The sequence below is a fragment of the Arvicola amphibius genome, chromosome 4 (genome assembly GCF_903992535.2).
Source record: "Arvicola amphibius chromosome 4, mArvAmp1.2, whole genome shotgun sequence".
Taxonomy (NCBI): Eukaryota; Metazoa; Chordata; class Mammalia; order Rodentia; family Cricetidae; genus Arvicola; species Arvicola amphibius.
Genome location: NC_052050.1, coordinates 96,847,003 through 96,861,729, shown reverse-complemented (window position 1 = coordinate 96,861,729; position 14,727 = coordinate 96,847,003). Strand labels below are relative to the sequence as shown.

The following is a 14,727-nucleotide window of genomic DNA, read 5'->3' as shown; positions in this document are numbered from 1 at the left end:
AAGAATTCCAAGTTCTAGGCCTAGGCTATACAACGAGATCCTGTCTCAAAATATAAATAAATAAAAAGTTAAAAGCTAGGCTTAGGGGGACATGCCCATAACCCCAGCTACTCAGGAGGCTTGTAAAGGAGGATCGGAAGTCCGAAGCGAGTCTGAGCTACAGGGTGAGTCCAAGGCCACTCTGGCCAGTTAAAAGGCGGCAGGAGTGATGGGGGTGGGGAGTGAGGTGGTCCATGCAAGCAGAATGGCCTGAATTCAATCCCCGGAACCCCCATAAATGTAGGAGAGAACTGACCCCATGAAGTTTTGTCTTCTGACTTCCACACGTGACTGCGGCCCTTGGACTCACACATACACATATCACAGACATAATAAAAATTTCTTTAAAAGGAAAAATGGTGGTGGGCAAGCTAGCGGTAGGCTAGCTGAGTGGTACAAAAAAGGTGTTTGCTTCCTGAGCAGCCATGGTTCCTGGAGGAAGGACTTGGACTTTGCTGTGCCTGGTCCCACCGTTAGTTCAGCTTGCCTTCTTAGTGGGTTCCTGCATCACAGGAGTGGGTAAAGCAATCTTTCATGGGCTGTAGGTTCGATTCTCAGCACTGAACAAGCTAGGTGTGGTAGTATATGCCTATAATGCCAGCACTGGAGATGTAGAGGCAGTAGGATTGGGTGTTTAATTAAAACTCAGCCGTACAGTGGTGGCGCACACCTTTAATCCCAGCACTCGGGAGGCAGGCGGATCTCTGTGAGTTCGAGGGCAGCCTGGTCTACAAGAGCTAGTTCCAGGACAGGCTCTAAAACTACAGAAAAACCTTGTCTCAAAAAACAAAAACAAAAACAAAACAGAACAAAACAAAAAATGTCATCCTCAATTAGCTACATAGCAAGTTTGTAGCAAACCTGGGATACACCACATGCTGCCTCAAAAAACAAAAAGAGGAAGAAATAAAGTCAGATGAGAAGAAAGCATGAATCCCACCAGTAACTTTCTCCTTTCGAGAAAGGGCACTGAGTCTGTTTATCCCATGCACCTCCACTTCCCCCACCGTGTCCTAGCAAAGCTCGGCACCCATTCAGCAGAGCAAGAGACTGATGAGATAACTAAGTTTAGTGTCCACTCCCATGCCCCTTACCTTTGTTTCTGGCGGTTAGAATGAGTTTATTCCGTACGGATTCGTCTGGAGTGTCGAAGGAACAAAAGGTGCCTCGTCCTCTCACTCTGCTGATGAACTGGGGGTACCGGGCCTGCAGCAGGAAGACAAACCCATGTCAAAGCTTGTTACTGGGGACCCGCTGGTGCTGACACGCCCACACAGCTTTTATGTGGGTGCTGGGAATCTGAACCCCTTCCTAGCCCTCTTGTTTGTGAGAGAGGCTCAGTCTACAACCCTTACTGGCCTAGGACTTGCTATGTGGATGAGGCTGATCTTCCACCTGCAAGGACCTTCTTTTCTCTCTGTTGCCTCAGTACTGAGATGATTGGAGTGCAATACAGGCATGGCTTATTACTTATTTTCCCTCCCTCGCTCCCTTCCTCCCCCCTCCTCCCTCCCTCCCTTCCTTTTGTTTGTTTATTTGTTTTTGGAGACAGGGTTTCTCTGTGTAATAGTCTTGGCTGTCCTGGAACTCACTTTGTAGCCCAGGCTGGCCTCCAACTCACTGAGATCCACCTGCCTCTGCCTCCCAAGTACTGGGATTAAAGGCATGCGCCACCATCACCTGGCCATTACTTATTTTCTATATTGATGACTTGTTGAAATAGTAGTATTTTGGACATCAGATAGGTTAAGTAAAACATATTAAAAATAACTTTACCTATTCCAATTTGCTTTTCATCTGGCTTTTAAGATACTTAAAATTACAGCTGTCAGCCACACATCTGTAATCCGAAGACTTGGAGGTAGAGGCAGGAAGATAGGGAATTCAAAGTCATCCTTGATACATATCACATTCAAGGCCAGCTTGGGTTACACAATAACTTGTTACAATATAATAAAAAAATCACACATGTGGCTTGCAACAAACCCCACTGGACTGTTCAGAGGAGGGAATCATGGCTATAAGAGTGTTACAGGAGGAGTCTTCTAGAAGGAATGTTTAAATTTAGTGTCAAGAGATAATGAGGGACGAGGAACAGGTTGGCATGGAAGAATGGAGCGACCTGGTTTTGCCCACGCCAAGGCCAGGGAACCTGAAAACAGCAAAGCCAGCTGAGAACTGCAGGCCAGCAAGCAGTGCCAGGGCTGAGCCAGGTACCTGGAGATCCAGCAGCCCTGTGAGTAGGGTCTTCCCGGCATGCGCCACATTGTTGAGCAGGTCTTCCCGCTTGATGATATTAATGACCTCTGCCAGCAGCAAGTTCTTGGACGGGTCTCCCAGCCAGGTGTTGAAGATCCGGTACGGCTAGAATGAGAGGGGGTCTATCGGAAGGGCTCTCATAGCAGAACATTTTCCTGCCTCTCTCTTTTTGATTCCACCCCTTTACTCTGCCTGTTCAGACATAACTCCGTGCAGGTCTCCACATAGGGTCCTCACTGCCCAGGAGAGAAACCCAGTAACGTGTCAGCCTTTAGCCGATGGTCATTGTTTGCCATTTGAGGAATTCAATGAATGATCCTTCTTGAAGTTTCCAATCCTCTCCTTCCCCCTCCCCCATGCAAAAAATTAAAAAATTGTATATGCCTCCGCATACACGTACACAAATGTGCATGTGTGCTCACATGAACACACATGTGCCCATACAAACACATACACAAAAGGAGTTGGGTTGGGTGCAAGGTGGCTCAAGACAGGTCAACTGTCATCCACCTAGGGTCAATCTAGCTGAGGAACAATGTTGTTCCTCAGGAGCTGTCTTTCCCTAAAGCTAAAGCTTATTGATTTGGCATGCTGGCTAACCAACAAGTCCCAGGAAGCTTCCTGCTTCTGCCTTCCCAGCTATGCTGGGATTACAAGTGTGCACTACCATGCCTGGCTTTTCACATGGGCGTTGGGGCTCAATCTCATGTCCCCATGCTTGCACGGCAATCAATTCGCTGACGGAAGCAGCTCCCTAGCACCTTACACCTCTTCATCCCCCAGAGAGGAAAGAAACTGAACCAACAAACATTTCAAGGTTGGTGCTATTGAGAGAGACCCGGCTGTCACATCCTCTGGGAAGACTCTCAGGCCCAGAAAAGCCATGTTTCTTAACTGCAGTGGTGTATCACCTAACAAAGGGGATGTTCTGAGAAATGCATTGTTCAATGATTTCACCACTGTGCAAACGTTCTCAGACAAACTAAAATGTTGTTATAATGTCACAGACAATTCAATCTAGAGGGAGAACTGTGAAATGTGCACCCCACTGTTGGCCAAAACCTTGCTATGTGGTGCACAGCTGTGCACAACTGTCTTCATTTTATACAGCAGGAAGTCGAGGTATGGAAAGGTTAGAAGATTCTAGCCTTAGCAAATGCTCATCAACAGGGGCCCTGGGATTGCACCATGGTCTGATGACTCTCAGACATCATCTACTTTTCCCATCCATGAGTTCTTACAGCGGCAATGTTGCCAACTAAAACACTTCCCACCTCTCTTACAGTGTGGACTGGCCATGTGCCCAGGTTTAAGTCACATGTTAGAAATCAAAGAACTAGGCTGAAGAGATGGCTCAGCAGTTACGAGCATTTGTTGCTTCTGCAGAGGATCAGAGTTCCCTACTTGGCACCCACACTGGGTGGCTCACAAGCAAGCACGTATAACTCCAGCTCCAGGGTTCTGAAGCTCTCTGCTGGCCTCTGCTGGTAGTAGCATGCACAGATACGACAAATAATAAAATAAACGTGTGTGTGTGTGTGTGTGTGTGTGTGTGTGTGTGAGAGAGAGAGAGAGAGAGAGAGAGAGAGAGAGAGAAAGAGAGAGAGAGAGAGATTTTTTCTTTTTCCTTATTACAGATTAGAACTGAGGTATGAAAGCTGGAATTCCAGTAGTCATTTTGGACAAAGAAGCAACTTCAAGGATTGAAACTGCACGTAGGAACAATGCAATGATTTTGGACCCTTGAAAAATGTGGGTATGTGTGCACATGCATTTATATGCACACTTAAAAAATTGTAGTGTATGTGCACAGCTAACAGACGGCCTCTGTGAGACACCTGACTATTCACTAATGGGCTCAGGCCTTGGAGGATGCTGTGATTTAAATGTAAAAGTGTCTCTTACAGGCTCAAGTGTTTGAAAACTTATTTCAGCTGTGGTAGTGTTTTGGAAGTCTGTAGGACCTTTAAGGAGTGGATCCTTGCTGGAAGAAGTGGGCACTGGGGATCCACCTTATGGTTTTATGCCCAACGCCGCTTCCCCTGTTTCCTGACTACAGATGCAGCGTGACCATTTGTCTCCTGCTCTTGTCACCACGGCTCCAGTCATGATGGATTACATCCCTTCAGACTGTAAGCCTGAACTCTTCTTAAGATGTTCCTGTCAGGTACAGGGTCATAGCAACTGGAAAAGTAACTATGGCAGAGGCACGCTTGGCTTCAGTGCCTGGCCAGCCGTTAGTGAAGCATTACAAAGAGAATCCAAGGCTCTGTGGTTAGATTGTTGTGTGGATTAAGGGGCCACCAGAAACGGACAGGCACAAAGTGTCCACTATACCGCAGTAGCTACTGACATCATTATTGCTTGTGACGTTGAAGGAAACCTCTGTGCCACCCAGGAGACCCCCTGGCTCTTTAGGTATGTATTGCAGCAACCATTTGCTCTGAACGAGCAGAGAAAGCCAGGATACTCACAGCACTTGGCCGGAACTCCTCCTTGTGGAAGAAGCCCCCTGTCATCATCTTCTTGCTGAAGGACATTACATCAGCTGGGTCATCCAAGCCCCAGTGCTCGTGGGCCCAGAACTTGCCCGTGCAGCCCCCTCCAGTCTGAACTTCATCCACCAAGAAGGCACAGCCATGCTGCTCAGAGAACAGGGCAGGAAGAGACAAGTGTGTAAGCCTCTGGGGGCCTCCCCACCACCCAAGCTGGAGCCCAGCTGTGTACCTCACCCTTGTGCCCTAAACGGCAAATCCGAGCCCCATTCCCCAGCTCTACTCCCCACACCGTCTCTGGGCTCTGTGGCATGCGGCTGCTGTCCTGGGCTTGACTGCATCCGAAGACAATGTGTGCAAGCTTGAAGCTGAGAAGTCACTCCGTCCACATCAGCTGCCATGTTTTCTGCAGACGCACCAATTCCATATGTGTGTAAACTGGCTCGTGTCCCATGTGTCTTATCGATGAGCTGACTGGTTGGGTATGTCCACTGTACATATATACCTGTTACCGTGTGAACATAAACTCCCCCACAGGCTCCTATGTTGAGCGTTTGGTCTCCTGCCAGGGTGCTTCTAGGATGTTGTGGAAACTTCAGAAGTGGAGGAAATTGGTCTTTGTGGGGTTAGAGGATCTCCTGGTCACTTCCTGTCTCCTTCTATGCTTCCTGTCAGCTACGATTGAATAGTTCTCCTCTGTCACATGTTTCTGCTGCCACGGTTTCTGCTAAGCATTACGATGACTATGACGATGACTATGGCCTGAACCCTCTGGAAAAGTCAGGCTTTTCTCTGGGGGCTTACACTGTTTAAATCAAGGAATTTGGCTGCAGCGACAAAAAGCTAATGCCCAGTCCATTAGACTAAAGCGTTGATGCTGATCCTGCTCCCTTTATGCCGATGACTATAGACCACAGTGGACTGAAAAACAAGGCAAATTCCAGAAACAGAAAGCAGGAGGCTGCAGCCATCTTTGGGATCTCCTCACTGGACAAGTCCCGATTCGCTGGCTGGTCTTATGCCAACTTGACACACAAACTAGAGTTATCTAAAAGGAGGGAACCTTAATTGAGAAAATGCCTCCATAAGATCTGAGTATAGGACATTTTCTTAATTAGTGATTGATGGGGGGCTGGCCAGGCCCATTGTGGGTGGAATCAACCCTGGGCAGGCGGTTCTGGGTTCTATAAGAAAGTAGACTGAGAAAACCAGGGGAAGCAAGCCAGTAAGCAGTACCCCTCCATGGCTACTACATCAGTTTCTGCCTCCAGGCTCCTGCCCTGTGTGAGTTCTTACCTGGACTTTCTTCAGTGATGAACTGTAAGGAATATGGAAGCTTAAGCCAAATAAACCCTTTCCTCCCCAACTTGCTCTTTGGTCATGGTGGTTTTGTCGCAGCAGTAGAAACCCTAACTAAGACACCAGAATAAAACAGAAAAAGTTTGGGGGCTGGAGTGATAGCTCCATGGTTAAGAGCACTGGTTGCTCTTCCATAGGACCCTGGTTCAAGTCCCAGCATCCACATGATAGCTCACAACTGTCTGTAACTCCAGTTTCAGGGGAATCTGATGCCTTCTTCTGGACTCTGCAAGCAGTGCATACACATGCTACACAAACATACATGCAAGCAAAACACCATATATATATTTAATTATATATATACATATGTGTGTGTATATCTATATCTATCTATCTATCTATCTATCTATCTATCTATCTATCTATCTATCTAGAGAGAGTCTGGTCTTAAACTACATAACCAAGGATAGCCCTGAACCTGTGATAATCCTCCTGCCTGGGCCTTCTGAGTGCTGGGGCTGTAGGTTTGAGCCATCACGTCCCATAAAACTTTGATTTTTCTTCAGTGCTGAGAATTGAATCCAGAACCTTGTGCATGCTACACAAATGTTTTACCACTGAACTACAACTCCAGCCCCCAGGGGTTGATTCAGCAAAGTTATTTTAAATAAGAATCACCCATGCCTCCCAACTCAAGGCTGCCCCCACCTCAAATGAAACACTGGGCTCTATACAAGCTAGGTAAACCTGTGCCCATACGCCCTAGTACCAATCCACCTTCTCTGCCCTCGATAAGATCTGCCAGTTTCTGCACACATGTAAGTTTTCATGGCCCCATGGCAGAAGTGGAGCCAACTTTTTGCTCTGGGAACCAAACTCAGAAACCATTGTGGTCCTGTCTGGCTCGTTCCATGCATTCTAACCTTCCGGGCGATGTCTCTCAGTTTCCGGAAGAAGTCATCTGAGGCGTGATTGTCTCCGCCCTCAGACTGGATGGGCTCAACGATGATTCCAGCCACTGTTCTCTTCTTTTTCCGATATTTCACAATTAGATCTTCCACCTAGACCCGGAAAGGGAAAAGGAAGCTGTTCACAGACGCCCCAGAACAGTAGATTCCATGGATGGGCACTGGGGGACTCTGGAGACCCCTTGAAGTCATATCAAAAGTGTGTCTATGGCGTCTCCCATCACAAGTGTGGACCTGTTAGGAGCCACACTGTGTGGGATGTGTTCTGCTGTGACAGGAGCTAGCACCTATGGGACTAGAAATTCAGTCTTCTGAAACTTCCTGTTCTTGATCTGTAAGTGGGCACACATATTGCCCAGGCTGGCCTCAAATTTGTTATGTAGTACCTGGCTTGGCGGTATGCACCTTTAATCCCAGTACTCAGGAGGCAGAGGCAGGTAAAACTCTGTGAGTTCAAGGAATGCCCTAGTCTGCAGAGTGAGTTCTAGACCAGCCAGGGTGACATAGTGAAATCTTGTCTTAAATTTTTGTGTGTTTATTTTTGTTATGTAGCCGAGCATGGACATGTACTCTCCTACCTCTACCCCCAAATTCTGGGATTACAGGCAGAGGCCATCATGGCAGACTCTGTAAGAGGCATATTAGAATGACCTACTGTCACTATTGCTGCTTCTGCTGCGCTGTTAGTGCTCTTCGGCTTGTGTGCACGGGTCGTGGGCAGGCTAAGACGGAGCTGCATTTGAGAAGCTGCTGCGGAACCATCTGAAGCAAAAGCAGATTGCAGCACTGTGCGGTGTGTTGTAGGGCTGGGGACCGTGAGGGTAAGAAGGTCAGAGTGACTTGAGAAGGTGGTCCAGGGTGCTAAGACATCCCTGGTTGGGGTGACAGTGTACTCAGTCATATGACAGACTGAAGCAAATGCCGGAATGGCTGTACTGCAGGAACTATAACTCTCTCACTGCTACAGCTGATAAAAAACACCAACAAACTGATGGTGTGTAAGGAAGGTACCCAACTTGTTCTGAAGCAGGTATTATAGATGATGATGAGCAAACAACACAGTGATATTTACTATGTTCTAATTAGTATTCAAAATTTTAAAAAAACAAGATAGAACAAAGCCCATGACTTAGTTTTTTTTATGCAGAACACACAGTGTTCCAGGAGCTTAATATGAAAAACAACCTCTTATAAAATATTATAAAAAATTTATAAAATACTTATAAAAATATTAATTACATGTCGAGACCATATTTTGTTATAGAAGGCTCATAAAATGCTATGTCTCACTCCTGGAGCTTCAGTACTAGCGAGGCTGAGGCAGCAGTATTTCTCTTGGTCTTGAAGCCAGCCTGTGCTGAACAGTAAGTCCCAGGACAGCTGGACTAGAATGTGAGACTATGTCTCAAGAAACAAATAAAAGATGCTGCTCAACATTGTTTGCCATGGCCAGAACCTGGAAACAACCTAGATGCCCCTCGACTGAAGAATGGTTAAGGAAAATGTGGTACATTTACACAATGGAGTACTACACAGCAGAAAAAATAACACCATCTTGAATTCTGCAGGAAATTGGATGGAGCTAGAAAACATTATTTTGAGTGAGGTAACCCAGACACAGAAAGACAGTTATCACAGGTACTTACTCATAAGTGGTTTTAAACACAAAGCAAAGAAAACCAGCCCACAAATCACAATCCCAGAGAACCTAGACAACAATGAGGATACTGAGAGAGACTTACATAGATCTAATCTACATGGGAAGTAGAAAAAGGCAAGATCTCCTGAGTAAATTGGGAACATGGGAACCTTGAGGGAGGGATGAAGGGGGAAGGGGAAAGGGGAGAGTCAGGGAGGGGAGCAGGAAAAGATGTGGAGCTCAATGGAAATCAATTAAAAAATTAAACACTGCAAAAAATGATGCTGCTCAAATAAATTTCATCTGTTTCTATTTATTTGTTAAGACAGGGTCTCATATATCCCAGGATGGCCTTGAATTCACTATAATCTTGAATTTCTCATCCTGAACACCTCCTAAGAGCTAGCATTCTGGACATACCCTCCACACCTGATCTGATGGGGTTCCAGGACCTTGTGACTGCTGGGAAACACTTCCTAATGTTCCACCCCAAGTCTGCTTTTTGCTTTTACAGCTCTGGTAATCAATAAATCTATAGCTGTCTATGTTACAAGCCTAAGCTATGGTCTTGTCTCTTTCGTTTATTGCTAAATTCCTGATAAATATTGATAAATATTGACTGAAAATGATGACACATTTAAGATGAAAGCCAGCAGAGTTATTTGAGCATCAATCCAATAATAATAATCCAATGTAGAGAATACAGCCACTGTTGTTCCAGAAAGAAAACACTTCCTATACTTTCTCATTTCCTTCATGGAGCAGGGCAAAGGCAGCTGTTTCTGGGGAAATGGAGATGTGCAGGCAAGGGATTACAAGTCCTCATTCTTTCCTAGTGCGACCTTTAATGAAATTTAAAGAAGCTCTAGAACTCAGAGAAAGAATGCTAACCAGGAGACTGGCCCCAAGGAGCCCGTTTCCCACCAGCCATCCGTATTATTTAAATAAATCTATTCTCCCTTATTTTGAAGTCACTTAAATCTGTCTCCAAAGAAATGGTGGAGAAATTGGTATCAGAAGTGGGATAAATGCTAGGTAGCAAAACAATGCCTCTTGTCTCTTCCCTTACGGAGCATTTGAAGCATGAGGTCTCTGCATCCTTACTTCCTCCCAGAGGGGCACTACCCATGTCCTACATCTGTCCTCTTCTGGGATCAGACTCAGAATATGGAGAGAAACAGAGATGGAAGCAGGCTGTGGAGAACCAGGTTACCTCTTCTAGGCATCGGGCCTCCTCTTGCTGGTTGTCCTTCACGAACTCCTCCAGGGGGTACTTCAGCCGTGGGAATGGAGCAATGGGCCAGTCAAAGGAAGGGATGTCAATCTTGTGAATTGCTTTTGAGTGTGTGGTCGCTAAGCATCCTGAGCCCAGCAAAACAGAAGAGCAGATGGTTGGCTTGGGGCAGTAGCATAATGTCTTTAAAGAGGATGCGATGAGCTCTTCAGCCCTATGCATGTATAACCTTGGGGAGGGTGTGTGTGCATTTGCCTTATGATCTGTCACAGGTTAAACTCAGTTGCTGCAGAGGAGAGATGGTAGTTCAACATCCTTTCTGTCATTAAATGGCATCAGGAAGTTCCTCTCTTTGCTGATTTATATCCATATTTGCAAATGGGCACAATTATCCCCTCTCTGCAGAAAATTGAATGGAACTGGTTTGTTACAGGAGGGATGGATGGGATATTTTAATGTTCTATGTTGTTATTATTTTAATGTGTACGTACGGTTTGTGTGAATGTATGTCATGTGAGTGTGATGTCTGAGGAGGCCAGGAGAGGGCATGGTACCTTCTAGAGCTGAACTGACGTGTGACCGTGAGCCACCTGACATGGATGCTGGGAATCAAAACCCAGGTCCTCTGAAGAGAAGCCGGCACTCACAACCTCTGAGCTATCTTTCTACCCCTATGTATACTATATTATGAGTATATTTGCATTTTGTATTGTAGAAAGGAACCTACAGGTACACAGTGTTTTTTTCAAAACTATATGAAAATATTTTATTCTATATGTATGAGTGTTTTGCATGCATGTATGTGTGTATGTGGACTGTGTGCTAGAGGACGTCATCAGATCCTCTGGCCCTGGAGTCACAGAAGGTTATGAGCTGCCATGTGGTTGCTGGGAACTGAACTCAGGTCCTCTGCAAGAGCAACAAGTGCTCTTAACCACTGAGCCATCTTTCCAGCTCCCTGTGTTTTCAAAATTAAAATATTACATCTATTATTTATTGGGTGGGCACGTGTGCTAGCGTGTGCCCGTGAGAGGAGGTTGACAGACAATGGGCAAGTGCCATCCACCATGTAGGATCCGGGGACCAAATGCAGGCCAACAAGTTGCACCTTCACCCACTGAGCCATTCAGCTCTGCCCTGCATGGTCACATTGCAATAGCCCATTGTGTACACTGCTAACGGCTTGCTTGTTCTGAGTTAACCTTTGGCCTAGGTGCTGTTTAGGAAAGCTTGTGAGGCTTCGCAGACTTGAGAAATATGAACGCTGCCACACAGGGAAATATAATCATGAGGAAAAAGTTTAGGAGGTGATATGGGGAGAAGAGGCTGACCCCTGATCAGAAGACAATATTGAACTTCAGAACAACCGATGCCTTTGTTCATATCCCAGTAAAACATTCTGGCTGGAGATAGGAGGGGGAAGGTACAAACACACACACACACACACACACACACACACACACACACACACACACACACACACACACACTTTTGACACTCTGTCTTCTCAGACTGATGGCTTCCTAGATTCAAGGCAGCTTAAGGATCCAGCCTGTCTATGATCATTAGCATCTAGAGTGACAGGCAGCACAAAGTCTGGGGCCGTACAGGGTCCTCCTTACCCATAGTCCTCCCGTGGAAAGCGCCCATGAAGGAGAGGATGCTGTAGTCAGGGCATCCAGGACTCTAGAATCAAAAAAAATGCAGGCACCAAGTCACCACTGTGAGCACCAGGGACTGTCTGCTACTCAGTAGACACAGACAAAGGTCCATCAGAGCGACGGTCCTTTCCGGGGTGTGTGTGGTGGGGCAGGAATGTAAACTAGACGTTAGCAGTCGTTCCCAGCCTGCAAGAGGCTGTTTCCTTTTCACTCTCCTTTAGTGGACTTAAAAGTTACAAATTTAAAACAAAGAAGTTTCACATCATTGTCTGGGCTTCTTCTGGTCTGCCCCAGGTGACATTTTCTACTTGGTGGCAGCCAGTGGCTGAGTGTGCCACAGTCCCTCTGCTGACCGGATGCTGCCAGCAGAGAGACCGGTTCTAGTTTCTCTGCTCCTCCAGTCTGCGCATGCTCCTGACTGCCCTGGCCGCCGCAGTCTTCTGCCGTGAGGCTGACCTGAGACGGGAATTGAGCTGTGGCTCTCAATGAAAATGCACCAGCATCAGGAATGACAAAGGCATCTGGAGAGGTTGGCCAGGGTCACCAGTGGGAGGAGGAATCCTATCTTTCTCTCACCTCACTTGGGTTCTAGAGACTCAAGAATTCACTGCATAAGTTTTAGCCTCTTCCCAGCTCCAATCAGATGAGGAGGTGTTTCCTATTCACGTACCTTAAAAATATTGATTTACTTAATGTGTATGGGTATTTTGTCTGTGTGCCTGTGCATCACATGGATGCTTGGGGTCAAGGAGGTCAGAAGAAGGCATAGAATCTCCCGGGACTGTAGCCACAGTTGGTTGTGAGCTGCCATGTATGTGCCGGGAGCTGAAACCTGGGTTTCCATGTGAGTGTTCTTGATCTCTGAGCTATTGCTCCAACCCCAGAGCTGTGTACTTTACCCTCTATCCAGCGAGAGACTCCTAACAGGCTCTGGCTCCCTTGGGGAGAACTGTTGCTGCCACCCTCAGATGCCTTAGCCCTGGGTTCTGGGAAGTTAGAGGTCCCTGCAGCATTCTCCCTGAGAAAAGCTCCATGATCTCCGTCCACACATCCCAGAATACTCTCACTACTATTTCCTGTATACCTCCTGATTGTAAAGGTAACAGATGACCAAGCTAGGATGGTGGCACAGGGCTATAATCCTACAGTACTCAGAAGGCAGAGACAGCAGGAATCTCTACACATTTGAGGGCTACAGACTTCAGGTCTTATGGAGCTGTGTTACAAAAACACAACAGAACAAAATGGCAACAGATACACATCATTAGGTGCACTTCGATGTAGCTACTAAAAGTGAGGAATGAAGTCTAAAAATGTTGTTAGACCAAGCTGCTCTCAGATCACAAGTGAGAATGAACCCTATCTCTAGCATGCGTTCTGAATTGGGAAGCCCGACATTTAACTGATTCTTCTGCATGCTTGGACAGACTAGGTAATGTCTATCCTTTTGTTGTTGTAATTGCTATAAACACCAGTGGATGTGAACATTTAGTGCAGGCATTTGCGCTGATGGTTTGGGTTGTTCTAGAGCTGGGTGTCATGGGAATTTTGTCTGTGCTGTAGTCCGATGCAGTTGGCTGCAGAGGCGGGGTTCACATTCAGCTGGGAATTGAACTGCAATAGATCATGGAGTTCCCTGGCCAACTCTGGAGAAGGGAAAAAAAGGCCCTTGGAAGAGGAAGAGGCAGGGCCAAGAGGTTGTGGGACACCTCTTAAAAATTACTTAAAAAATACCAATCCAAATTTCCACTCCCTTCCGCCTCCCACTCCCCTCACACCCCACCCTCTCCAATCCTAAGAGAGGGCAATGCACCCCGCCCTGTGGCAAGTCCAAGGCCCTCCCTACTACATCTAGATTGAGCAAGGCTTACATCCAAAGAGAACAGGATCCAAAGAAGCCGGTACATGCAGTAGAGACAAGTCCCGAGTGTCACTATCAGTGTGTGGGGGCACTTTTGAGCCAGGAAGAGGACCATGGTGGTGTCGTGGTTGCTTGTGGTTATCTCAGGTTTTTATCCTTAATATTTATCCAAGTTTTATTTTTATAAATGGTAAGAGAATCACTATACTCAAACATATTCATGCTTTCTATACTCAAGCATATTCATGGTTTCTATAGACAGTCAAATTCAGGAGGTGTTCTGGGAAGCTATTGGCCAATTAGGAAGAGCGCTACTCAAGGCCTTGGACTACGCAATGAACCCCGGGTAGCAAAGCATGGGACTCCTAAGTCCAGAAAGGATGGGGGACATGTCACCTAGCTTGGCTGGGTAGGTCCCCCAAATGAAGCGATAGGAGTAGGCCCAGCTACTTCCCTACAAGATGTGTGTTGGGTGTTGTGGGGTTCCAGTACTGAACACAATGTTGTCAGGCTCAGAAGTAAGCAGGTTTAGTGAGCCCCCTCTCTGGCCTCTGCACTTACCTGGTTAACCCATTGCACGTCTCCAGCTCCTCCTTTGAGAAAACCTCTCTGGCCTCGTTCCTTACTCTTCCAAAAGAGAACAGTTCTAGAACAGAGCCATGGTGGGTCAAAGGGTGTTCCTACTCCCACCAAGGTGATGCTTAATCCAGAACAATTTGAGTATGTTCCTAAGTGTTGACTTAATATCTTTATGACATGTCTAGATAGACACATGACACTAATTGAACTTACAATGAAATAAATGCAAGCATTGCTAGATGATCTATTACCATTTATCAGCAGCAACCAGGGGTTGTTGAAATGGGACAGTTTACATCAGGAAGAATCGTGGCTCTGTAACCCTCCTGGCAGGGATAACATAAAGATATTTGGCTGTCTGGCTATTAAAACAATGGACCCCAAAGAAATTGAATTTCCCCTGGGGGTCTCATGTTGTGAAGTACAAAGGTGCTAAAAGTCCAAGGGCAATTAGAGGGGGGACTTGTCTCCTTGAGAAAGAAACATTTACAAATTGTTAGAACCGTACAGAAGAGATTAGTGCTGATAGTGGTGGTGGGATCACGCCCTGTCCTGGCCTGCTTAGTTTGCTTAGGTATAAAATCTTTTACTTAAACCTGAGTCTCATGTCTGGACCTAGAAGACAGACTTGGGGTGATGATCAGACCTCTTTTACTTGTCCCTCTTCAAATCTTCAAATCCTCTCTCCCAACC

At 46.3% G+C, this 14,727-nt stretch overlaps 1 protein-coding gene across 1 annotated transcript in view; it reads right to left on the bottom strand.

The window, feature by feature from the left end:
* Abat (4-aminobutyrate aminotransferase) overlaps window positions 1-14,727 on the bottom strand; it is a 90,181-nt gene that overhangs the window by 1,192 nt on the left and 74,262 nt on the right. The window contains 8 exon segments of the mRNA XM_038325147.1: window positions 1,134-1,245; window positions 2,257-2,403; window positions 4,773-4,940; window positions 7,016-7,153; window positions 9,913-10,061; window positions 11,556-11,617; window positions 14,017-14,063; window positions 14,065-14,082. Coding sequence (XP_038181075.1) covers window positions 1,134-1,245; window positions 2,257-2,403; window positions 4,773-4,940; window positions 7,016-7,153; window positions 9,913-10,061; window positions 11,556-11,617; window positions 14,017-14,063; window positions 14,065-14,082 — 841 coding nt within the window.